The 26,728-nt window shown below is 43.6% G+C and overlaps 1 protein-coding gene across 4 annotated transcripts in view; it reads left to right on the top strand.

The window, feature by feature from the left end:
- LOC118233805 (collagen alpha-1(XIV) chain-like) overlaps positions 1-26,728 on the top strand; it is a 73,121-nt gene that overhangs the window by 5,416 nt on the left and 40,977 nt on the right. For 3 of the 4 annotated variants that reach the window (XM_035429778.1, XM_035429779.1, XM_035429781.1), the window contains 17 exons: positions 1,453-1,569; positions 4,314-4,457; positions 5,038-5,127; positions 16,701-16,856; positions 17,525-17,644; positions 18,235-18,399; positions 19,044-19,205; positions 20,600-20,757; positions 21,241-21,370; positions 21,953-22,098; positions 22,548-22,677; positions 22,994-23,133; positions 23,470-23,596; positions 24,223-24,362; positions 25,521-25,653; positions 25,928-25,963; positions 26,481-26,623. In XM_035429778.1, the coding sequence (XP_035285669.1) occupies positions 1,453-1,569; positions 4,314-4,457; positions 5,038-5,127; positions 16,701-16,856; positions 17,525-17,644; positions 18,235-18,399; positions 19,044-19,205; positions 20,600-20,757; positions 21,241-21,370; positions 21,953-22,098; positions 22,548-22,677; positions 22,994-23,133; positions 23,470-23,596; positions 24,223-24,362; positions 25,521-25,653; positions 25,928-25,963; positions 26,481-26,623 (2,237 nt within the window). The remainder of the gene's footprint in view (positions 1-1,452; positions 1,570-4,313; positions 4,458-5,037; positions 5,128-16,700; positions 16,857-17,524; positions 17,645-18,234; positions 18,400-19,043; positions 19,206-20,599; positions 20,758-21,240; positions 21,371-21,952; positions 22,099-22,547; positions 22,678-22,993; positions 23,134-23,469; positions 23,597-24,222; positions 24,363-25,520; positions 25,654-25,927; positions 25,964-26,480; positions 26,624-26,728) is intronic. The other variant, XM_035429782.1, reaches the window with a different exon arrangement.

Raw genomic sequence — 26,728 nt, forward strand, 5'->3', positions numbered from 1 at the left:
TCAGTGTGTTGTTGATTCAGCAGGTCTATTCGTGCTCTGTGCTGTCATCGTGCTCCGTACAGCCACTTTCAACTGATCAGATGTACACGAATGACCACACACTTACACACACGTGCACACAAACGCATAAGCACATGTATTATCTGACCGAGCAGGGATTCAGTATTTCCTGGAGAAGGGAGAACTTTGCTTCAGAGAAAATTAAGTCCTGCAGCGTACCCTGCCTATTTCAGGTTGGTGAGTTCGGTACAGTATTTTTATTCCTGTATTCATCTACCCATAAATATATATATATATATATGTGTTACGTGTGCCAAACCATAGCCTGTTTTCATATCCACACCCCTGACTCTTTGGGCCGCAAGTCGCTGATTTAAGTTCACTGTGTGTCTAAAGACTCACTCTCACTTCTTCGGTGGGACGGAGTGTGTTGGTATGAAAAGGGTGCATTGGCACGAGGCCTCTTGTCTGCTTATGAAGACACAAACGCAGGAGTTTGTGGGATCTTTTTACTTTCATTTACCGAACTGAATCAATATGGAATGGGAATGAGTTGTTGCTGGGTCTAGTTGGTTGAACTATTGTTGAACTAATGTAGTCTGAAGAGAAGTGGTGAAAGTGGTATGCAACTGCGCCTGTAGATGGATAGATATCTACTCCACTCTTTGTGATGGCAGGAATAGATGCTCAAACTACTATTCCAGTGTTTCCCTGTTTGTTGCATTTATTGAAAAGTCACATTCTCTTTTTCAAAAACTTCCTCTGGATATGAGCCACAGAAGTGATTTTAAGAGATTTAAAACTTGTTTATCGCACTCTCTGTGAAATTGTAGAACCAACCTATGCTTCTGGTAAAGGGGGAGAAATTGATATTGGAAGCTAAATCTATCACTGGTGCACTCATTGTGAAATAAAAATTCAAACGTTTCCTGTTCATGCCTCCTCTGCTGGGTGCATCCACAGGAAATGTAAAAGTTGTCACAGTCTGATAACCTCCCCTTTGCTAGTGTGTGTCATCGGGCTATGAGAAAGAGAATATGACTTGGCTTTCTGTGTGACATCTGTGGTGTTCCCCAAGCCTGTATCTTTTTGTTTTGTCAAGATACAATCTTGTCTCTTTTTTTTTTGCTGTGAAAACACAGATGGAATTATTACTACTTTTATATTCTGGCTGAAGTCAGTCTAACTGCTAATGGTCCACTAGTCATGAACATAAACCTAGCTCTCTCAGTGGATGTTTTATATGATATATGAAGCATTTCTGGGTTTATGATTTGTTGATTAGCCGACATTTAGCTTTTGGGTTGAATTCTGTCATCTGTCTTTGTTTCTAACTACTCTCATCTAGTATCCGATTCAATTCTGTTTTCATATATTTCTCAATTATTAGCCACTGTGTGTGGAATTATGTGAGAATTAACCAGAAACCTTCCTTTTTGTAATTTTTTACAGTTCCATCTCCACGGCGACTACGTTTTAAAGTGCTGGGTTCAGACAAATTGGTTGTGTCATGGAAGGAGCCAAAAGGAGATTTTGAAAGTTATAGATTTATTTATAACACTGAACCAGGTAAGATGGATTGTTATCTTATTGTTCTTGACTGCGTAGGAACAATGAGGCCTTTGGCTCTCCTAAGCATTTAAAATATTAAATTGAGTTGAGAAGTCTAATATTATCTGACTAAAATTCTAGGTCGCTGACATTGATTTTCTCTCCAGTTCTTATATTCTGTCTATTTTTATATTAATTGTGATGTGTATAATCATGCAACGGAAATGCATAAAATGTATTACCATAACCATGTGAGCTATGGGTGACACAGCCATGAATATTAAGATTTCCACTTGTATATACAAAACAGTGAGATAATCTTTCTTGGATGATTTGGTACCACGCAAAAAAATTGTAACATAGAGGAGTTTTGTGATTCTCCTCACTTGTGTTTCAGATAATCTCTGTCGTATTGAGGCTTTGTTCAGAAAGGTCTTAAAATTTGGCTGTGTTTACAGACTTAGCAGTATTAGGTGAGTTCAGTGTTACACTTACATAGAGAATGTATGTGCTAACTGGCACTTCTTCATTTGATACCATTTCCCCCTGCACAGGCAGCATTGTATCAGCGAGTCTGTGCTGGCTCCAAATTATTATCATTGAAGAGCAGCATAATATTACCTCAGACCAAGCTTTATTTATATGCAGTATAATTACACACTGTACATGCAAAATGCATTCTTGTAAGTATATTTACAGTATAACTCACCAGAAATGTCCTGGGGTCTTATTTATAAAATCAACTTATTCGTCTTAAATGTGAGTGTACGATCATTTCCTAAAACGTTCCTACAAACAGCTTATAAAATGTCGATTCTCACGAATAAATGTTCCTACGCGCGGCCTGTTTATAAATCAGAAATCATCCTAATACTGTGCGCATGTGAAAGAGCTTATCAACTCCACCCAGTGAGCGCCCTGAACCATCCTGATATGGCCGGCTATATACTGCCTGTGAAACCATTGTCATGTGATATAAAATTCATATGTAGCCATTTATATAGCAGATATGTGGCATCTTTCTTTCATGTTATGTTCTGATAGTTTGCAGCCTGGGTTTTCAACAGGGGGTCAGTGAAGGTACTGGGGGTTTCTAAGCTTGAGATGCAATGATTTGGGAAAATAGATTCAGGAAAATATTTCAGAACATTAAACCTTTTTTTAAATATAGCCCTTTTTCACTAATGCTGGGTATTATAATAATAATAATAATAATTATTATTATTATTATAATGATAATGATAATGATAATGATAATGATAATAATAATATAACTTGATAATGTTAACAGCAAGTGCTGAAATCTTAGGTATCATTTTGACTCTGGAGGAGTCAGTCTGCTGGACCACCTAGTCTTGCGTAGTCAAGTCAAGTCTAGCTAGTCTGAAAATATTGGGGGGGTGTCTGCCTGTCTGCCCCCAAACCTGTGTGCATGCCTGTAATAGCTTAGTCAATGGCCGACAACATGGCATCTCACAGTGCTTATTACAAAAATGCATGGTCTAATAGCCTATGCATCTCCATTTGTGAAGGGATTGGCAAAATATCCTCACATCTAAAAAAAAATCTGTTGAAAAGTTTGTATGCATCCTTTGGAGCTGCATACGCATAAGAATGTTTTCACATCAGTTTCAAGTCTTATGAATCTAAATTTGTGTGTTGATTTTCACGTAAGAACAAATCTGTTAAATTCAGGATCAAATCTGTGGACACAAATATTTGGGCCTCTGAGTCATTAATTTGAGCATAACCATTTTCACTATAGTGATCATATGGACCAATGGTTAACAGGTGGTTTGACGCAATCCCTGTGCAACGGATGTTCTTTTGCACTTTACCTCTCAAACGCAACCTTAAATTATGGGGACATGTGCAGTGGCAGTTCTAATGGCCTGTATACGTTTGGAAAAGCTTGACTGTTAAATATTTAAAACATGCCCATACTGTGCTGTTTGCAGTGTGATGCCTGTAAGGTATACTAAGCAGTGTTAGAATAGGATGCAAATAAAATGCATAATTTAAATGCGTAACTTGCCATGCAATGATAACTTGCCGTGAATTTTTTTTTTTTAATGAGAATGAGTCCAGAATAGCTAGCATTAGCAGTACCAAGACTGTAAAGGAGAAATACTGACGTCAGAACAACATGTAAATATATCTAGTTAGTTTGTGATAACATGTCCTGGATCTAAATAGAAGGATATCATTCGGTTTTTATATGATGCACTATGCATTCTGTGATGACTCTGATACATGTCTGCTGGTTTGGCTTTTGGTAGTGAGCGCTTTATTACTGTAATTGGTGGTTTTAAATGAAGGCAGGTCTGAACATGTTGTGTGTTAAAGGTGCCTTCCCCTCAACATGAATCATTCTCATAAGGTGATGCCGTTTGTGCTATTGAGGTTGTTTAGTTTCCAAACACAGTGTCTGGGCTTTGAACAGAGAAGGGTATCCCCTGGGTGATTCTGAAGAATGCGGGTGTGTTCGAACAGGGAGACGCCCTCACTTGTCCCCTATTGCAGACACGTTACTGGTGTGTGTACCCTGATCACAGACAGGGATAATTCACTGTAAGAAACCCCCACTCCGAAACAACCCCCACCCAACCCCTTCCCCAATTCTGTGCTGTACCATGCTATCACATTTTCCTACATTTTCAAGCCCTTACACTGAATGGACACTCAAGATTTTAGAAGGGGAACGTGTAAAATTCTAGTGAAAAGAACACAGGCTGTACCAATGCCTTCTGGGTCCTTTGCAGGTGGGAAAGAACATGAGCAGCAGATTTCCAAGGCAGAAAGTAAAGCGGAGATCAAAAACTTCACTCCAGGGAAGGAGTACAGCATAAAGGTCATTGCTATGAGTGGAACAGAGAGGAGTAAGCCACTGCTAGGCAAATATCCAGGTGAGGTGTGCTGAGCAGCTCTCTGAGCTGGCCCATTAAATCTGAAATTAATATTATGTTCTTAACAGTAAGATTGCCAACAGGCTGGCAGAGCAGGGCTCGTTCTGCAAGGGAAATTATGTAAGAGCTTAATTGGCTAAAAAAAAATGTTTTAATGACAAACAAAAATGTCATATAATGATAAAAACAGACTGAAAACCAGCAAGGCAATTATCACAAAATGATCATACAGGAAGTGGCAGGCTGTGTCCTTTTGGTTAAGATAGGCTATGCTCTAACTAGTAAGCGCATAGTGGTTGGGGTTATGGGTTAAGATTAGGCTGATAGGTGATAATACTGAGAACAGGATTCAGTTTAAGAGGCCTTGGATGTACAATTAAATGCAATGGTCCATTTTGCCTACTGAAACATTATTTGGCAAACAAAGTTTAGCAATCATCAAGATTAACTCACCAAACAGTGTTTTTGAAAATGGTCAGCGACAATGAATCCAGCTCACTGGCTGGAAAGTCCATTACCGTTAGCCTTACCGTCTGTGCTAATATCCCTGTGCCAGTGACAGCTTACTAATGTCTTGCAGCCAAGGCAACTGTTCCTGACGATGTCACTGCAAGTGCACCTCTACAGAAACTGAAGGACACCAGTGAGGACACCAATGAGATTTCAGAAGGTAGGATGAAGCCATGCTATCGGTGACTGGATTAAAGACGAGAGGGAGGTGCAGGAGGGGCAGTGTTCACTGAATTGTGTTCCTGGACTTCAGGTTCAGGGTCTTAATCTTGTTTGACCTTAATTCTTTATTGTTGAATGTTATGGTGGACTTTATTACAGCGTTAAGCATGATTTTCATTTTGTGTCAAAGGTCAATATAGGTTGAGACATATTTCCAAGTTTATATTAGGAGTGATTTATGAATTGATTTATGGTTGCTTAGCATAACCCTTTATTACAGGGAGCTATAATATAGGGCTATGCTAGGATTTCTGCGTGACGTATGTTTCAAAACTGAGGACCCGATCAAATATGAAGAACTATAATGTTCCTATCAGAACAGGCAGCATGATCACACAGTGGAATCATTGCTACCTTTTATGGGCATATAAACTCTATACAGTTCAGTACAGTGCCACAGTCATTAGTTTACCCCTAAGAAGGCACAGGGAATGTTATGCGAGAAGCTTCTAGATTCAACATATGAACAGGGGTTCTCATTTATCATATGTGTGCAGTGCTACTTCTGAATTTATTCTTATGCATATAATGTAGCCAGCTTCTATCAGTTATGCATGACTTATATATCTAAGACTTGATTATTGGCTTTGATACATCATGAATTACCGAGTCTCTTAAATATCAAAGGGAAATAACTCTGAAGGCTTCAAGCTCCTATCAGTCATGGGAAAGAATGATTGAGCTGTCAAGGAAAAGAGGGGGAAAAAAATCTGTCAGAGTGAAATGGAGATAATTGTGTCTTCTGAGGTGCACTAGGGGAAATTAAATGTGTTGCGTTCGAGAATATCGTAGCTGCTTGGCAAGACATGACCAATGTTTTACAAACACTGCGTCAACCGTATAATAATTATGCTTTTAATAATTTACATAATAATTTAATCATGTTGTTTGGGGCAATACTCCACACATGAAAAGTCCAGTGATTGATTGATTAATTTCATAGGACCGTGGTTTGGAAAAGCGTAATAATGTATTGCGTGTCATGGATTGTAAGACAGCTGTGTTACTGTTTTGAGGGCATTTCTTTAGACATTGCGGCCTGAAATGTAATGAGAGGAATGACTGAAGTAATCAGTAGAAATAAACACACAGAGAGAAATGATTCTCTGTATTTCATATTATTGATGAATAAATAATTGATCTTCCTTGAATGTTCAGCGGGGCCCTTATCATTCCGGCGTTGCAGTACACGGTACTATATGCACCAAATAAAATTTTTGAATTCTTATTGGCTGTACTAGGCTTTTGTATATTATATTATCTGAAAACTACTAATTAATATATATCTATCAGATGATGACTGTTTTCAGCATGTTTTCTTTTCTGCATCTGAAGTAGATTGTATATTGTCTTTGCACTCTGTCCAGTAGTAAATGTAGTACAGTGTGAAATTTGCACATTCTCCTAAGGCATTTATCTTGGGCTTTGGTTAATCGCGTGCTGTACGTAGAAATGACCCTGTGCATCATTTAGGATGGACTTGCAGGCATGGTTGGTAAGTCAGCCCCTGGTTCTTCAGCCAATGGGACAATGTTTTGATTGCAAATGTGCAACTACGCTAATGCTGTAATCTTTATCTTTTACCACATCTGTATTTCCTTGCCACGTCATTCAGATTTAAGGAAGAATTAATCTCCGGAAGCTGGTGTGCTTGTTGACGAATGACCAGCAGTTTGCTTTTTTTTGGTGTACTCAGGCTCTGGTAGTGTGTGTGTGTGTGTGTGTGTGTGTGTGCGTGCGTGTATGGAATACCCAGGCTCTGGTAGAGTGTGTGTGTGTGTGTGTGTAGAGTACTCAGGCTCTGGTAGTGTGTGTGTGTGTGAGTGTATGGAATACCCAGCCTCTGGCAGTGTGTGTGTGTGTGTGTGTGTATGTGTGTGTGTGTGTGTGCGTGCGTGTATGGAATACCCAGGCTCTGGTAGAGTGTGTGTGTGTGTGTGCGTGTATGGAATATCCAGACTCTGGCTGTGTGTGTGTGGAGTGCGCAGGCTCTGGCAGTACGTGACACTTGGGATGCTCTGCAGGTGTTTTGTTTTATTGAAGTGACTCTTTTCACACTCCCCTTTGTGCTACATGTTGCCACAGTAAGACCATTGTATGACCGCCATTTCTCTTTCTGCCCAAAGTACAGCAGTGGGAATCCTGTACCACTTTTAAACCACTTCTGTGCATCTAGATAAAGTCAGAGTCCAGCTATGTGAGCAGCATTTGATTTGATTGGCCTAAAAAGGAGGAGATGTCTCCAGTACAAACCACGCTTGTGACCTTTGGAAATGGACTGTAATGGACCCCTCTCATGATATCCCCCTCACATGGACTGGATGAATATATATCAGTCATAAGGGATGAATGTACCTGTCTAGGAGAACCAGGTAGTGCACGGACAAGGTAAGCACATATTCTCTATGCCACATCACTCTGTCTGTAGTAACCTAAAATGTGCTGTCGGATTTTACTGCAGCCAACAGTGAGGTTCAAGTGCAAATGCCAATGGTGTTATTTATTACAAATGAAATGTTTTTGTATTTAGTTCTTTATTGTTCCCTGCCTGTTTTATTCGTACATATTGAACTTTGTATTTATTTACAATTACTCAGACAGTGAGTGTCCTGGTTCACCCCATTTCTGGCATTGCACAGTAGAGCTTAAAGAGAGGCACAGCCTTGACCTCCATAGTGCATTTCAGAGATAAAGATGATTAAAACTGCTCCTAGCCGACTTTGTCCGGACCTGCAGTAAGGGTCACCGCAGGTCAGAGGTCACGGCTGTCATTCACACAACATTCCATATTGACAAAGGAAAATGTGGGTGTGATGCCATGCCGTGGTTGACCTTGTTTGTTTGGAAAAACAGACCGGTAGAGGGGAGTTCGCGATGAATGGAATGTGTCACGTGTATCGCCGAAGCAAATGCACCTGCTGATTTGATATATGAAGCTCATTGGGTAGATTAATTATAAATGACTTACTCTGGGAAATACGCGGAGATGGAGAGGCAGTACATCCTTTTATAGTTGGAAATATTGTTTTTGTATGTAGTTACTAATTTGGACATACAATACACTACATAAAATATGTATGATTAAAGGTTTCAGGAAGCACGGGTGTCGTGAAAATATGTTGTCGAAGACGACATAGCACATGATGTCACTTGGCTTAAAGTCAACCCACTGAAAAAAATACACAGTACACAGTATTTGTATTATGAATATTTTATTATAATGGAATTGTAGAAAGCATTTGCAAGACGTGATACACTGCAGGGATCATTTGGAGGTCCGCAGTGTAGTTCCTCTCTAAGGCCATAAAAAGATCCTAATGGCTGAGACAAACATTTCAGTTTCAAACATGACTTCGAAACAAATGCAAGTGTTCACTTTTTATTTTGGTGATTGCCAGTCTCCCCATATTGCAAAGGGGAAAAAACTCAGGCTTACACTTTAGCGCTAGTCAAAGTTGACTACAAATGCTGATGCAAATCAGGCCTATTCGTATGTTTAGAGTTTTGGCATTCTTTCTGATATTCGGCATATTTTCTGATGTATGCTTTCTTAATTCTCCTTACATTTAGCAGAAAATGCTATCATTTGGTACAAAGCGTGCTGAGTGTTTAATACGATTACCAGAGCAGCAAAATGGCCTGTGGCACATAGATCATTTTCATACACCAAAGCACATCCTGTGCCATCTGTAGCATAAAAAATGCTAAGCCTTAAAGGCTATGCCAAAGCCTTTGTGCCTACAGGGCACTGAAGGTTTCTTCAGTTTAAGAAAGGCTATTCATCACTATTCGAATGATGAGTAATGAAGGGACAAGTAAGCTAAGTGTGCACTTTAATGACTATTGAAAGCCAACTGTAGAATAATATAAAAAGGGGAATTTTCATGTTTGGCAATCTAAGTGGTTAGAGATTCTGTATCTGCTGTATGCATCAGTAGATTTGGGCTGGTACCTGCTGTTGCTGGCTTCGTAATGGCAGAATACTGGCATGAGGCTGGATATCTGAAGACTGCATATGGGCCCCGAAAAAAAAGGCACTTTGCTTAATTTCCAAAGATACTGCATGTTTGCTACTTGGCACGGTCTGTTTGCAGTAGCTTCAAGGAAAAAATGTGGGATTACAGGAAGGCAGGAGAACATAGGATCTTATAACACAATACATGGAGTCCAGCAGTGCACTGTGCGCAGTGGTTATGACTGCTCTCCATTCAGCTCTAATAGTGAGCATGCTAATGAGCTGTCCTGCGCTTACAGCATGCATGGGCACTCATGGATACTCACAAGTGCCCTTAGAAGGGTGTCCCTCCTCCTGTGGCCTTTCTCTCTGCGCTCTCTGAGACGCGGTACCAGCTTCAGGCCCGAGTGCAAAGGCAGGTGTGCACAGGGCTGGAGCTGGCGTCAGATGCCCCTCCCTCCCCCCCCCCCCCCCCCCCCCCCCCCCCCCACTCCGTTCCTCATCTCTCCCTCTCTCCCATTCCCTCTCTCTTCTGCAGACAATTGACTCTGCCGACAGAGCTCCTTGCCCGCACTTGCCAAATACCTTCGCAATGTAATCAGGGCCCCTAGTAGAAGGCCCCAGCCTGTGCCATAAATCTCTGCCTGTCTGCGACTGCTCCCACAGGGCATGCAGGTGGGCCAAGGACCTGGGCCAGTCCTCACGCCCACCCCCACTTCCCCCTCTCCATGCGGCAGGGCCTAGCCAGGATATTAAACTGTACTTAATTGAAGCCATCGCTCTACCCCAGGTCTCCCGGGTTTTTGCTTTGAACACAGGTGTTATGAGGTGAGTCACATACGCACTTCAGCTCTAGTAGGGCCATTTGCGTGTGAGGATCTGGATCCTTGAGGCAGGTGACCTGGGGGCTTGTTGCTTGGCCTGATATTTGCGTCTGGCATGCAGTAGCCCGATGGTTATATTGTGTTTATACATTTGGCCCAATTCACTGCCTTGTGCCTCGGGCTCCGTGGGTGATAGCGGGAAAGGTGCGTACGTGCCAGATAGCACAGCATCGGGAGGATCACAGGATAGCGCGCGCGATCCTACTTTGTGAATCAGGACACAGCAGGTCAAATGCCAGGAAGGTATTTAGGTGAATGTGATTAACTGATGTGAGGGCTATATCCACGCGCTTGTAGACAACATGACATACTGTAGGTCATCTCGCTGTCAGTGCGGATCTTCTGTGGTTTGTTGTCCCTCGAGGCGCATGGCAGTAATTTCAGGATTCGGTCAGGATAATTATCCAGTTGCGTAACAGTAACGCCATTTTGTTTCTGCGCACGATCAGGCCGTCTCTGGAGAGGCCTGGATGTGAATGAAATTCCTTGTAAGGGGTTAATACGCTGCCCCTGGAGAAGTGGGAGATATAATACGGTCGCGTTCAGTACCACATGACTGACCGTGAATGCGGTTGAATAAAACGGGGCGGTTGGAATTGACATGCAGTAGCATGACTCTTTTTCACTGCAGTGAGTTTATCTTAACTCAGCTGAGTCAATGAATTCAGTCTTTCGTGAAAGAAGGTTTGTTAGCTTTGGAGAAAAGAAAACTTCCACTCTAATTAAATGCAAAGTGTGATATAAGGACTGCATGGTCTAGTAGGGATCTTTTGCATCATCCTAAAGAAAACTTTCCCTCGTGAGGAAGACGAATGGATTGTTCAATTTTGAAAAAAGATTTGAGAGTAATTCAACATAAAGACTGCTTTAAAAATGTAACTGCGTGGACTGTTACACACCTATTTAGTTATGCTAAAGCAAGTTACTCTCATGAAAGTGGAAACAGTGAACGCTTAATTTAGCGATTGAACCTTGAATGTTTTTTGTACGTTTTTCTAGCACATTTCATACTTATTTTGTTTGGGCATAACCCTGTTTTGGTGATCAGGTCTATGTTCTTTGCTCTGTTTATGCTGCATGAACCTGTGCAGCGTTTATATAGGAGGATTACAAATTAATGGAGGAGGGAAGAATGCATTTTGTTACCATGGATATTCAAGCAGCCATTGTGTTGAGTACAGGGTAGATTCAGCAGTATTCCGTGGAGGTCTGTGGTTATCAGGAATATTTGAGAAAAAGAGGAAAACAACATACAAGCACAATGTAAAATGTCCAATGTTAATTAAACTCTTAACAGAGATCATGTGAGTTCAGAAGGGACAACATGTACACTGTGAGAATAGATTTAACACTGCACATTTTACTGTGTAGTTCGGGTGGAACATTTGTGTCTTCTCAGCCCCAATAGCAGTGTAACTTAAATAGAAGGACATGCATTACCTTAAACTGGACTGGAGGGGCCCAAACACGTTGTACCCAACTGTACCCGCCGCCTTGCGTCTGCTATAAATCTCTGTGTCCAAATAAATGGGTCACCGAAACGGGTCGATAAAGGTACGGATTGCAGTGTACTAAGCTTTATTCTCAGATGGGTGAAGTTCCACCATGAATCACAGAGGGCTGGGAGAAATGGATCTGTGAGAAAAAATGTATAAGAAAAAGTGCGATGGAAAAGTCCAAAGTAATACCGGCGTCTCCTTGGTCTGAATGACAAAGTTCTGCAAATGCATCATCGATTCATTTTCAAATCTGACAGCCTCATTTCTGAGGCCGGGCTGCAATTGCAGAGCGCAGGAATGTGACAGATGATGGATTTTTCCATAAGCGCAGGCCGACACGGACTCCGTTTGTACTGCTTAACCCTTGAGAGAGAGAAAATACAAGTCTTTTGTGTACAGTTGCACTGGCTCCCGGAGAAGGACTCTGTAGTCTGGCAGTGTTATTGCGCTGGCCATTGACCCTGTGTAAGAACCGTTGCCCACTGACAGTCTTATAATGTGTGAAGCCTCCGTAGGCACCAGTTCGTGAGTTGCTTTATGTTGTGACAGGAGGAACAGTCCTGAGAAAATTGATTTGGTTGGGATGTGACAAATTACACAGACACAGTGTGGACTTCGGGGGGGGAGTTGTCAGTTCTTTGTTTCTGGTTCTGTCTGTTTCTTTGAAACTGTAATTTATTTGAGTACTGTACCAGCGGGGTGTTGTGGATAAACCAGAACAGCCTCTAATTTTCCCCAGGTTACTGGAAGGGACGGAAAATTCTTGCATTGTACAGCTTGTTTGTAAGGATTCGTTTAGATCGAGCGGAGACATTTAAATTGAGAATTTTTGCATAAAAATGTTCATATGCAAATCAAAATCCTGGCGTGTTTTTGAGTGTTTCATTGCTTAATGTTGAAAATGCTGGTACCGGAGTCTTGAGCTATTTGTTGTAATGACAGTACCCGCTGCAGTGGTTCCATGTTCACATTGTTCTGTCGCTGCCTGTCTGCCCGCAAAACACCTGTCGGTATCATGACCGACAACATTTAATTTCAGAGAAAAGAAAACATTTGCTGAGCACTGCTGTGCAGCACAAATACAAGGATGCAACGAAAATTAAATGTCAGTTATTCGTAATTTCCTTGCTCTTTTGTGCATTTCAGATGCACAGGAGGTACATGTCATTTACTTGTCTCTTTTCTGTTCTCTTTGTATTTACTATGTCGTATTAACAACTTTGTAATATGTCAACATGTGGAGTTTCAGTAGTGCTTTGTCAGTTCCATTTTCATCCTTCATAACTTCTTTTGTTGTTTGTTGTCAGGGAAAAGATTATATCATGTGGCTTGTAGACCATTAGCATTACCTTTGCGGTGCGCAATCGTTTCTTTCTAACTGAAGTCTTATGACTCAGGACACCTGCAGAGAAACTTGTGCTCAGAGAGGATTGGCTAAAATACACCTGCAGGGAGTAACTTCTGCCACATTGTAATACCCTATGGGAAATCTAATAGTCTTTTTTTGCAACCTATTATTTTCCAAACTGGGTGTTTTCAAATTGCAGCCAGATTTTCAAGTACCCCAAACTTTTAGTTGGCCTAATAATTATCAGTAAAGTAAACTGTTTGGTATTGTTGTTACTTGAATAAAGATTATGCAGTAAAAATGTTTAGAGAGAGAAGTTTATTTTCAAAAAACTCAAGCCTTCTCTTTCCGGTTTCCAAGTGGAAAACCTGCTTTCTTAAATACCACTTTCAGGCTAGCTGTGCGGTGGGTGTGTGGAAGTTGTTAGATGTCATATCCCAGAATGCATCAGGAGCAATTCGTGATGCCTTCATTAATTAACATATCAGTCTTCCAGAGCTGACATTATCACTATATTGATCTAATTCAAAAGGCCAACATGGATGGTGAATTATGCTAGAAGCGTTTTGCAGAAATACCATGTTTAAACTTGCAATTTAATTTGCTAAATAAATATTTTTTGATATGTAAAATTTTGCAAACATCGTATAGTAAAGCAGTGGTTAAATAGTTTTCCTTTTAAACTTTTATTTTTATTTGTTAACATTCCTGCTGCCTCTGAGACCTGAAGTCACTTTCTAACATTCTGTGAACTGGTGGGCACGTTTTAAAAAACATTTTAATTCACATTCATCGCTGTGAAAGCTTGTCTCTGGCTTGGATTCACTCAAGATTTGCCCTTAGCTTTGACTTTAAAGCAAATGCAAACATTCATCTTGTTCGTCTCAGACAGTTATTTTTGGTGAGCACTGAGCTCCCTAGAGTATTGTTGAGAAGAAGAATATGAACATTTGTGTCGAGGTTAGGGCCAGATTGATTAAATCCAGGTCTCTGTGTTTAGTAGGTGCCAATCCCATTTAGCTATGGCTTGACTGGTGAGGCACGCTAACAGAAAGACGCTCGCAGCGCTGTATGTGTCTCAAACAGCTGCTGCCTCTGAACACCTGTATCTGCAGCTGTTTACAGAAACACTGCCTTTCCAAAGCAGCCATCTCCTGCTCTTCCTGCAGTGCCCCATGTCAGATGAGGCCTCTGTGCGCTATTGGGCGATCAGTCTAGACCTGTCCGGTGCGAAGCACGGACCGGGCGGGAAAAACACCACCCCGGAAAGTAAACTTTCGGCTTACAACGTGCCCAACCTTCCCCCCCCCCCCGCCCCCCTTCAGAAACCAAGACTTTGAATGAACGTGAACCTTGACCTCTGCCGACCTGTCAAGCTTGAATGGCGTGGTTCAGCCGCTAATCTCCTCTCTTCTGACACAGTGGAATCTCTCCCAGGGAATCACTCCTCCCTGCTTTCTTAAGCCGATCTGCCCTTCCTTCGCAGCCGGGCTGAAGCTCAGAGCGGCTCGTTTGTGCTCACAAACGCGGCGCGCAGGTTTTCATTTTTGAGAGTGAAGCAAATGTCAACAATGAAATTCGGCGGCTTTAACGTACAGCTCTAACAAATTAGGCCTTTGAAATTTTAATCTGCTCTCCTGCATAGCGTTTCATGTGAAAAGCTTTGGATGATTTTGAAGCCTGGTTTCCCTTTTATTTTCTTGCGGTGCAGTGTTTGTCTGCTTTTAGTCTCAAAGCTGAAATTCCAGCTCTACAGAGACTTGTAGGAAGCGACAGGCCACACACTGCACTGTGGCTTGGTTGTATATTCGTTGATATCAGCTTAAGTGATGAAAGGCTTTGTGTTTTAATTCAATAAGTTATAGTGTACTAGACATGTACCAGAATGATAAACCACTGATGTTTTGATCTTAGGTTTGTATTTTATCTGCCATAATTAGATGCTCGTTGGATCGTAACTTCACAGTTTAGAAGTAGTTGAAATTCCATTGTGATATGAGGTTTGGAAGCAAAGGCATCTGTTACTACAGCTGCCATTGCTAAGGAACCTGGCATATGAGTGGCTGCCTACAGTAACATATGAGCATACTGATTAGTCATTCAGTATAGTACATCCACACCTTTTATGTGCTTCCTTTGATTTCACAAGTTATCACAAACATGTGAGTTTTAATCAAATTGTTCTTATGAAGCTCATCTGCTTCCATCTGTTTCTCTTCCCCTTCAGCGAAGCAGGAGAAGAAAGCTTCCTGAAGATCTATCGATCCCAACGCAGAGATTGGTGGCGTGACATGCACCTGCAATGCACTGTGGGAAGAGAACAAAGGAGAACGGGACTGTCGTTGACCACAGCCAATCGAGAAGCTGCCCTGAAAAGAAGCCCGCGCGGTCCAAATTGTAGAGGAAATGATTAAAAGCCACAAAGAGCTGATCCCCACTGTCACCGCGTCTTATTTTGGACTGTTAATGGAAGGCAGGGAAATTGTGACAGCACGTCGCACAGCCTTGTTATTCAGGACGTCCGTTGAAGCTGGATTTACGCTTCAATTAATTATTGATGGCGGACAGCTTACGCGCCATGGCTGTCCTCTCCCGTTTCTTGTCGAATTTGTTTCCGATTCTTATTCATGAACACAGATCAAAGATCGCCTTCCTATCTGCCGCTACCTGGCAGCAGAGAGATTATTTTTTGTATTTTCAATTGCATGCCTTTGATTGAGGTGAACCCAACAGTGACCGTGCGGCTAGAAAAAGTACTGCATCATTCTGTTACAACTGTCTTTTTGCGACAAAAAAACTGCTGCTCTGCGATTCATTTTACCATTTTAATATTAGATTTATTAATATTTCTGAGTTTGGAAACTATAGAAATAATGACAGCATGCACAGCAACCGTGAAAATAACTACAATAATGCAAATGCAATATTGATTTAAAATCAGTTGCACAGGGTCAAGCATATCTCAAATTCAAATGAATTTACTTATCTATTGGGATTATTTATACACAGTAAAATGTCGTTCAACACTATCAGAGTTATGCAAGTCCATTCTGGCTGTAGTGAACTCATATAAACTCTGTAAGACTTGAATTAGCACTGAACATCTTTCTGTGTAATGCCCAATTCCTTTGGAGACTATATTTAAATGCAGTTGATTGGCTTTTGCGTCTGTGAGTCTGTCGTGGTTCCTTGCATAAAGGCTGTGGGTTTATCTCAGCTCATTGTCTACATGCAACAGTCACCAGATTTGCAGATGTGTAGGTTTAAATCCGCTCCCAGCATCGCTTCACCTCCGTTCAACTTAGGGGTGTTGCTGTAATTCCGACGTGCATCCGTCTTAATCCTAAATCTAGCACTCCCTCGCAGTTCACCTAAATGTGTTCCCCCACATCCCTACCTGCTGCTTTTTCCACGCTTTCTGTGGCATCTGGACGATGTCCCGAGCCCTCACATTTTGCGTCTCACAAAAAAAGTTCCTGCTTATAGGGCTTTGGAGTGGATAAGCAGAGACTCGGTTGCACACAATAAATGTCATGGAGCTTTTCCTCCCGCAACATCTCCTGGAATTAATGTCAACCCGTTCAATAAAGGCGTAATTTAAAAATGTGGTCAATGCCTTTTCTTTGTCTTTGAAACTGCAGGATTGTGTTTTTGATTGTCTTTAACTTAAATGCTTTGGACCCAATCTGCACATCAAAGTTTTATTTTAAAGTTCTTAAATTACCTTGTCATATGCTATGCCCAAGCACAGTGGAGTTCTGTGAGCGTTCATTCAATCACAGGCCTGCCTGTCTGTCTGTCTGTCTGTCTGTCGGTTGTCTGCAGAGGATCAGTTTGTCTGTAAGACCCCTGCGATAGCGGACATCGTGATCCTGGTGGACGGCTCCTGGAGCATCGGCAGGATAAACTTCCGCCTGGTCCGCACGTTCCTGGAAAACCTGGTGAGCGCTTTCAACGTGGGCTTCGACCAGACCCGGATAGGTGAGTCATACCAGCTTCTTCGTCAAGTGGTTGTCACCGTTACACCATTGCCATACAATGTCTGTGGTCTGCTTGGAGACTGGTTCAGTAACCTCACAGTTAAGAGATTGCAGGTTCAATTCCCAGCTTAGCTGTACTATATTTAATACTCAGTTACTGTATATCCTCATTCATGAAACAGCTTCTCTCCTCATAAATTGGGATGCATTCCAATCTTATGAGTCATTTAAACTGACAGTTTTTGTTGGTGCCTTTACTGCATTCAGTGTTGGAAAAGCTGTGGTTTTTGGTTGCACATTAAAGTATGGTTAGCTGAATTGTGATGCCTATTAGTCAGTAAATCAATCAACCAACGTGCCAGTTCGTGAGCATTTTATTTTCTGTACTGGTGCAACATTATCATGTTGCCACATTGTCATAGCGCTCATATCCTGAGCTAGAAAGTGAGGAGCGACTATTTCGGTTGTCAGCATCACATGACTATAAATAAAAATTCCTCTTAGATGCAGACTGGGAAATATCTGGCTATTAAAAGGCTCTAAAAACCAATGTCTACCTATTTTATGTGTTCATTGCTTAGGTTTCAGAGTCTGTGCACCAGGTCTAATCTCACTGTAAGAACATACAGATGATAGTGGCGTTTGGGTGACATGGACTCCTGTGTGCAGGACTGGCTCAGTACAGCGGGGACCCCAGAATGGAGTGGCACCTGAACACCCACACCACTAAGGAGACTGTGATCGAGGCGGTGAAGAACCTGCCGTACAAAGGAGGGAACACGCTGACGGGTAACGCTTCCCACCTTCTCTCAGTCCTCTCCCGTGTCTGTGATTCTGTTTGCCTCAGGAATCGGGACGAAGCTTCAACTGAAACTTGTTTGGTGGTGTCTGTTCTTTGAGGACTCATTTTCCCATGCTCTTCTCTTGTTACCGGTGGTCTGCTTTTACTCAGTAGTCTGGAGGGTTAGATGACTTAATCTGACACCTGAAAATCATTGGTTTGGTTCCCGACAGAGTCATACCGAAGGTTTAAAAACAGCACCTAGAAATGCGTGTTTACTGGGGCGTGTTTTCCCCCAAGAAAATTTAAATGCGATCAAACCGTATTATCCGGATTCTGTTACGTTTCCTTTTAAAGCCGCTTTTGTACCAGGACTGACATGATACAACACGGTGTGGCATCTTAATCATGATATCATTACTGAAACATCTCGTATGCCACGATTACCCAGCGAGGGCTCCAGTGTCTGCAGGCCTGACGTGACTCTTCCTGACGTGCCCTGGCACGGACGTGGTATGAGATTCCGCTCAGGGTGTCATTAGCGAAACCTCTCGGATGTCCCGCTCGCCTGTAGAACGTTCCGGTGTGTTTTTTGCAGGCCTTGCGCTGATGTACATCCAGGAGAACAGCTTCAAGCCCGAGTCCGGCTCCCGAGAAGGCGTTCCCAAAATCGGTATTTTGATCACGGACGGCAAGTCCCAGGATGATGTCATCCCCCCAGCCCAAAGCCTTCGAAGCCAGGGCATCGAGCTGTTTGCTATTGGTATGAAAACAAGCTTTAATAAATCTGGAAAATGGCATTTGCTTTGTCGTGAGCCCTTTAGAGTGCATCAAGTTTTGTATTCTGTCTGTGCTCGTGACATGCTGACATTTATTTACAAGAGTCAACCCAAAAACACCGCAAGTTTAAAAATCGATTTTTACAGAAAAACACTTGAATGAAGCTGCTATTAGATTTCCTGTTAAACGAATGCTCGTGTAACCCATCAATCTGCTCACCCTATGGTATGATTAGTTAAGTTTAGACAAGTTTTACTTTTCCTGTGTTTATTTTAGAATGCAAAAACAGGGCTTTGATTTCTCTGTGGCCATCATATTGTTATTAGTATATTATTTGTACTTTCTGCTGATTTATTGGAGACAAAACATGAGCAATATTGATCATAGACCAAAGTGCTTGTTTATGCATGTTTAATGTGTAGCTTGGAAAATGATCGCAATAACAGTAATGGTGTATTTTAAACTACTGGGGGTTTAGTGTAAATAAATGTGCCTTCCTACCGTGAAAACTCCCCTGACTTACTTTGGCCGTAACAAACACGAGAAACCCTGCAGCTGCGGATGGGGACCGGGGGAGACGTTGTGATTTGCCTCGCTCTCTCTCTCTCTCCCTCTCTCCGCGTGAAGGCGTTAAAAATGCGGACGAGAACGAGCTGAAGGCCATCGCGTCGCCGCCCGAGCACACGCACGTGTACAACGTGGCCGACTTCACCATCATGAGCAGCATCGTGGAGGGCCTGACCCGCACGCTGTGCGAGCGCGTGGAGGAGCAGGACAAAGAGATCAAAGGTGAGCGCCGGCGGTGGCGCTCCTGAAGAAGCAGGCCTCTGCTTCACCGAAATGGTCTTTTGCCCTAACAAATCTGTGAATGTCCCACTGTGCATTTATGCACAGATGCATAACATCATGTCTTACAACAGTTAGGTGTCCTTTTTTGTTATTGGTGAATCTGATTTGTGTTTCCGGTTGCTACACAGGCAGTTGTAATGCAGTTGGTTAATGTCAGGCATGTGTGCTAGGCTGAGACAGCTGTCTGGTTAGGGCAGAGGTATGTAAGGTGGATGGCACCTTCATTTTTCCCATTCATTTAAAGTTAAATGCCATCTGAATACGGCGGCACACTGGCTAGCTTCTTTTCATGGCCTAGTGCTTAATGAACAGGGGTTTTACTCAAAAGCTTCCAAATTAGATTCCCGATTAGAGGTAATGTTATTCTGAATTTCAGCAATACTTAATCTGAAAGGCTGTTGTAAATTAGTTTTATTAGTTTTCATTTTATCTTATAAAACGTATATTGTTCATAAAGACATACTCTACTATGCAGTTCTTTCACAAATTCAATTCAATTCAATTCAATTAACTAAACTTAACTAAAATTAAATAAACTTTATTTATCCCCGAGGGGCAATTAGTTGCTGGGCATATCAAATGGTGTACCATCTAATTGTCAGATTTAATTCAGTTTTAAAAAGATTCAAGATTCAATACTTTACCAGTACCTTTTTCAATGGGAGTTTGGTGCACTGCAGCTTAAAGGTACAAGACAGTCCACAGCACACATGTAATACACACGCATACAAGACAATACTAATAAACATGCTGTAGTATACCAATAAAAAGTGTTAAGAAATGGATAAAGAATAAAGTAAAATATAGAACAGAGCTATAAAGTGCAAATTCAAGTTGCATAGTGTGGTTAGACAGGGTCACTGGCTTGTTAAGAGTGTTTTCTACAGGGTAAGTGCTATTTTTAAAATCTGCTCGTTTTGGTACTAATGGACCTCCATCACCTCCCTGATGGAAGCAGGTCAAAGGCAGGACAAAGGCATAACTGGAAATTTGGAGATCTTCTGTAAAACTCTAGAGAAGATATTCTTCTAGTAGATAACAGTTTGTGAGACTTCCTTTTTCATTATTCATAATATCTATTTCCTGTGTACTTTTCCATTTTCCACTTCATTAATTTTGGTGTGTGTTTTCCTCTGTTTAATCAAAATAATCTTTCAGAGCATATTTGATTAACTGATAATGTTTGTGTAGTTTCAGAAAGGCTGTAGACTTGTGTCTTATGTGGTAATTACCACATGCCCGGTAGAGAGTATCACTCAAGGCTGAGGTCATGCGAGCGTGAAGGGCGTGTTTTTCTTCCTACGAAGTGAAACGTGCGCACGTGTCCTTTTTAGGAGTGCCCGGCGCTCCGACGTCTCCTGGTGCGCCTACGGACCTGGTGACATCGGAGGTGACGGCGCGGAGCTTCCGCGTGTCCTGGACCCCCGCGCCCGGGGAGGTGAAGAAGTACCGCGTGGTGTTCTACCCCACCCGGGGGGGCCAGCCGGACGAGGTAACACACCCTAATCTCACGATGGGGGGGGGGTGCCCTCGTTCTTTTTCACGTCAGTCGTCTCTGTACGAGCGATGATTACAGAACTTTTAGTACACGAAGGCCGCGAGGTCATCCGCGGGTGTCCGTTTAGGACCTTTTGAGAGGGCGTGGCAGCGCTTTAAATTACTCCGGATGTTCTTAAAGAGAAAATCTGGGGTACATCTAGGATGTGTTTCAGATGGCAGGGAAACTCAGGGACAGTGTTTGGTTGGACCTGCCGAGCCTTCATAAATCAAGGTTCCATCCAGACTAACTTCCTCCAAAACAAACACTTCTTGGAGTTCATTAAAGTGTGAAAATGTTCCAGATGTTGATTTCCATTTCCCATCCAGTCCTGTGAAATAACAAATAACCGAAGGTGAACTATGAATACTCGGCTGATTAAATATCCATTAATAACGTAGCGTAAAGTAAACGTGGTCCACTGACGTTTGTTTACAGGTGGTTGTGAGCGGCGGTGAGACCTCGGTGGTCCTGCCGTACCTGAACTCTATGACGGAGTACCAGGTCGCCGTCTTCGGCGTGTACGTCAGCTCCGCCAGCGAGGCGCTTCGAGGCACCGCGACTACCTGTGAGTTCCCCCTCCGTGCCTTCGCACTCTCACTCTCCTTCTTTCTCACCTCTCAGTTTCACAGCTCCCGACAAAGCCGCTTGGTGCCGGGGCTGAGAGCAGCTCGAAAACAACTCATTATTTTCATCTTCGCGTGCCTGAAAAACACCTCTCTGATTTACTGTCTTTTTGTTCTTCGCCGCTATGCTAAACGCGATGCGCAGTATTTCTGTCAGCGGTGATTCAGAAGCACCTGGTTCAATTCACATTGAGCGCATCGTTCATACAGGCACGGAGTACGGCTGCAGACGAGCTTTCACAATCCCCATTCACAAGTTTGTTTCCCTGGATCTCCAGCTTGTCATAACACAGTCTGGTCTTCCCCTCCCAGCGTCTCAGAAACAATGTTCCGGCACGTTCCGTGTCTGTCCGAGCTGTCAGACAGCCAGTGGGGATGAGCTGTCTGCAATTGCCTTTGTCCCTTTTCTAGACTGGTTTCCCTTGCATGAATCTGTTGGGTGGAGAGTCGCAGAGCTGAGCTGGTGGGGTTTGGGGTCACTGGGGGGGTCAGGATGACGTGACGCCCATTTCTCTGTCGCACAGTGGCCCTGCCCATGGTGAACAGCCTGGAGCTGTACGACGTGTCCCACAGCAGCATGCGTGCCCGCTGGAAGGGCGTGGAGGGCGCCTCGGGGTACATGATCCTGTACGCCCCGCTCACCGAGGCCGACGCCGCTGACGAGAAGGAGGTGAGGGGGCGGGGTGAGGGAAGGAGGATGGGGGCGGATTGGGCAGTGAGGCTATTGTAAATGATTCGATAGGTCGTGGAGATGTTGTCTGCAGTTCCCTTTCTTGCGCCATGTCGTGAATCCACCCTTTCATCTAACAGGTCACTTCAGCAGTCTCAGGTTCTGAGGTGATTAATTAGCACTTTTCCCATCTGAAATTCAGGAGGGACTGCCCTCTGTAGGGGACTGTGGCTGAAAAGTAGTGGCTCTCGAGTGAAAGTTTGTGCTGTCGCTTTAAAACTTTGATCGTGAAGGATTTTTACCTCAAGTGTTCAATGTGGTGACAGCTGTCTCTGCCCAGGTGAAAGTGACTAACAGGCCTTGTGTCTGTACAGGCAAAAGTGGCTAACAGGTCTTGTGTTTTTGATCATGTGAAAGCGGCTCCAAACAGGCCTTGTGTTTGCGTGCAGGTGAAAGTGGCAGAAACTGTGAATGATGTGGAGCTGCAGGGGCTGACCCCGGACACAGAGTACACGGTGACCGTGTACGCCATGTACGGCGAAGAGGCCAGCGATCCCGTGACCAGCCAGGAGACCACGCGTGAGTCTGCTCCGGCATGTCATCCCCTGCTGTGCATGGCCTTCAAGAACTGCTCTCTGAATCTGAATAAGTAAAAGAAAATTCTGCAGAGCTAGGTGTGAACAATGCAACTGAGTGTGAACAGCTGTCCCTGGAGCTCTTGCTTTTTGAAGATGTATAACAATGGAGGCGGAAGTGAAAGGACATGTTTCTGTCCCAAAAAAGCTTTCAGGAAGGCAAAGGAAATGGGAACGTGGAGATTTTGTCCCGAGAATGGGGTGTACTGAATTTAGCGGGGCTTGACGGCTTGTCGGCCATTTTCGTGTCGTTTCTGCAGTGCCGCTGATCCCGGCTCGCAACCTGCGGTTTTCCAACGTTGACCACAGCTCGGTCAAGCTGACCTGGGACGCGGCCTCCCGGAAGGTCAGAGGTTACCGCATCATGTACGTCAAAACTGACGGGACACAACCAAATGAGGTGAGCTGCGATGTGAACATCTTACCGTCTGTCAAGGGTGGGTCTAATACATGTGTAATATAGCAGACTCATGCAGTCTTTTATGGTTTAATACATGTGTAATATAACATACTCATACAGTGTTGTGTGGTTTAATGCGTGTACTGTATAGTATAACATGCCCATATAGTCTTGTATGGTTTAATGCATGCGCACAGTTTGTCATACATGCACATAGAGCTTACTCGTGGAATCGCTTTTGGCCTACCTGTATAATAAAGCTTTTTGTTCTTCCTGCTATGGTATAATATCTGTGTAACAGAGCTTACTAACCCAGTCCACTGTGGTGTGACCCAGATTGAGGTGGGTCCGGTCACGACCCAGCAGCTTAGGAACCTGACGTCACTGACCGAGTACACGGTGGCCATCTTTGCCCTGTACCAGGAGGGCCAGGCCGAGCCCCTCACCGAGAGCTTCACCACCAGTAAGAGCTCCTCCCATTGCTATTGGCTGCAGCTCATTGACAGCGCTAGTGAGGAAGTGTTGACTTTGAGCCTGAGATTGACACGTGTCTAATGTCTGTTCGCAGTATTAATAAGAGTCCAGTGGGGATAGTCCACTCTCTTAGAAGTACATTTTGGGCAGTGTACCATTACATGGCTTACTGATATATGTACTGTGCATCCAACCAGATACTTTGCTGAGGTTTAAAATGGACTCGCATGGCTGCAACAGCAAGAGCAAACAAAATGTTTAGAATCTATTAACATAACATAACATAACATAATATAATGAAGAGAACAGGCCATTCAGCCCAACGATGCTCGCCATTTTCCTAAGTAAATTAGTGCTCTGATTACCTACAGACTAGATAGTATCTAACACTGAATCAAGCCTAGTCTTGAAAATCCCTGGAGTTTCTGCCTCTACTACATGACCTGGCAGGCTATTCCACACATTGACTACTCTCTGTGTGAAAAAATTCTTCCTAATATCTGTATGGAATCTACCTTTTGTCCCCTTGTTCTATGGGTCACACCGTTCTTTTGCTCGGGGTCGCCTAGTGGTTATCATGCGGCTAATGTCACATGTCTCCTGCCTCTCACTCAGAGATGGTTCCAGAACCTCTGGACCTGAGGACCAGCGAGGTCTCCACCAACAGTTTCCGGGTCAGCTGGAAGCACCCGGCCTCGGACGTGGTGCTGTACAGGGTGTCCTGGACCCCCATGACCGGGGGGGACACTAAGGAGGTCAGTGCCGCCGGTGCCGCCCTCGGAAGGCAGAGCGAAAGGGTGGCAGTCGAACGGGGTTGTTATCAAATGCCTTCCACGTATTTGATCTGAACGTACACTCGCTTGCCTGACTTTGATTTACGGAGAAATGTGTGCTTGTCTTAACAAGCACATTTTGGCAAGTTCACTTTTTGTTTACTGGCTTGTGAAGAAACAACCTTATTGTGAATCAAAGTAAAGGTCAAAGGTTGATTGACTTTAGGCCATTATTACAGCTCCGAGGCAAAACTAATTAACGTGGAATAAGCTCAGGTAGCCTCTAAAATGTAAATTAGTTCATTAAACTCACACAGCATTTATGGGTTCAGCAGAAATCAGTAGTAAAAGAAACAGAGTAAAATGTATCAGTTATTCTGGCATTTTACTGTGTGGAAAAAGGACGGTGGAATCATGAGTTCCCTCCAGGTCTGTGAGGGCAGATCGCTGCGAGGTGGGGGGTGGGGGGGTGGGGCGGGGCTGTAGTTCGGACAGCACCCCCCTTCCCCCCGGCTCTGCTTGTCTGCCCTGCATCCTCCACCTGGCTGTGAGTGGGGCGAGCCTGAGCCTGTGGAGCTTCCGATAAAGCTTTAGGAGTGCGCTCTCACACACTCACACTCCTCAGAGGTGCTCCTCAGGGCGGGCCTCGCGGCTCGGCGGCAGCCGCGGCGCTCAGCTCGGCCGGTCGAGACGGGCGGACGCACAGCCCACGCGCAGCGCTCCGAAACGCACCGTTTGATTCTTCGCGGCGGTTTGGGATTTGCCCCAGCTGCGCTTTACAGATAGCGGCGCGGGTCAATATGTTTACCGAGAGCGGCCGGAGCAGAAAATGGCAGGCGGGGCGGGGCGCGCTGTTCCGTCGCTGTGAATTGAAACCCCCCCACCGAGCTCCGACGCAAATTAGCCTGAGAAAGATTAGCAGATGCTGACCTTCCTCAGAGATGGCAGTGCATTGTTAATTTTTTCTATTGTTAGTAAAACACTGTGCTGTTTGTGTGTGTGTGTGCACGCGCGTGCGTGTGTGTGTGTGTGTGTGTGTGTGTGTGTGTGGAAGCTCTGAAAATCGTATGCATTTGAGTGCATAATTGCCTCTGCCGCTGTGGATTGCTCAGTGATTAGTTCTGCATCTGTGTGCTGCAGATGCTTGTGAATGGAAAACTCAACACGTTCCTGTTGACCAGTTTACGGCCTCTCACAGAGTATGAAGTGTCACTGTCTGCCATCTTCAGAGGGGAAATGGAGAGTGACGCTGTGGCCGTTATAGAAACAACAGGTCAGAGAATTTGGGTTTAACTGAACGTAGATAACCTGAATGTCAATTTTAAATTATTTTCCTTTCATTTTGTATTCTTTGACATTGTAGAATTTCTGAAGTACATACATTCTTATTTCTACAATACATTTCTTGCTATAAGGATAGGTGCAGTATTTTTCCTGAGCTGAAGAACTCCTACTCTTTTAGGGGTTAATTGTTTGAAGGATAATATGAAAAGTTTGTTCATCTGACATGCAAATGTCTTAACCAATCAAATCTCCTTGTATTCAAGTGGAAAGAACAACAACTGTGCCCGCCACTACCGCAGGTACGGTTATTTTAATAACTTTCTTTACCCTTTTTGTGATGATTTTTTAAACAGTAAAATGTTCACGTTAAAGTAACTGTCAGATACAGTAAATTAAAATAACAGTAAAATAAATTACAGTGCACACTTGGCCCTTACTGGATTCAACTCTGTTATGCTATTTCAAAATCATATTGCCAACTGCGATTTCCTATATGACATTCTGTATGTATGAAGGTGTTTTGATTTATGTGTAGCAGTTGATTTGGCTCTTGCTGGTGTCTGTATGATGCTGTAGTGTGTATACATGTGACGTCACCTGATGCTGTGTTACATTAAGGTTTTACACTATATGTCACGGCAGTCGCTACTATGTGTGATAGTGTTACGTTGTGGATTATGTATGTGTCCTTTATAGCTTTTGCACTTGTATGTGGCTGCGTTGTGTTTTGTGGCGCTACGTTGTGATGTGTCACATGTACAGAATGTGTGTGTCTGTATACGGCATCGTGCTAATCGTGCTAATTGTCTCCTGTAGTGGTGCGCACGGGAGTGAGGAACCTGCGCATCAGCGACCAGACCACCTTCAGCATGCAGGTGTCCTGGGAGCTGCAGGACCCGACGGTGCGCCAGTACCGCGTGTCTTACATCAGCGCCAGGGGCGACCGCGCAGAGGAAACGGTAAGCGTGGTCTTTAAACCCCTCCCCTTTTCCCCCTTCCCTGCCTGAGAGGCAAGCTGCTCGGCCACACCCCCCCTCCCCAGTTCCTTTACTTGGACTAAGATG

The sequence above is a fragment of the Anguilla anguilla genome, chromosome 8 (assembly GCF_013347855.1).
Source record: "Anguilla anguilla isolate fAngAng1 chromosome 8, fAngAng1.pri, whole genome shotgun sequence".
In the NCBI taxonomy this organism is placed as follows: domain Eukaryota; kingdom Metazoa; phylum Chordata; class Actinopteri; order Anguilliformes; family Anguillidae; genus Anguilla; species Anguilla anguilla.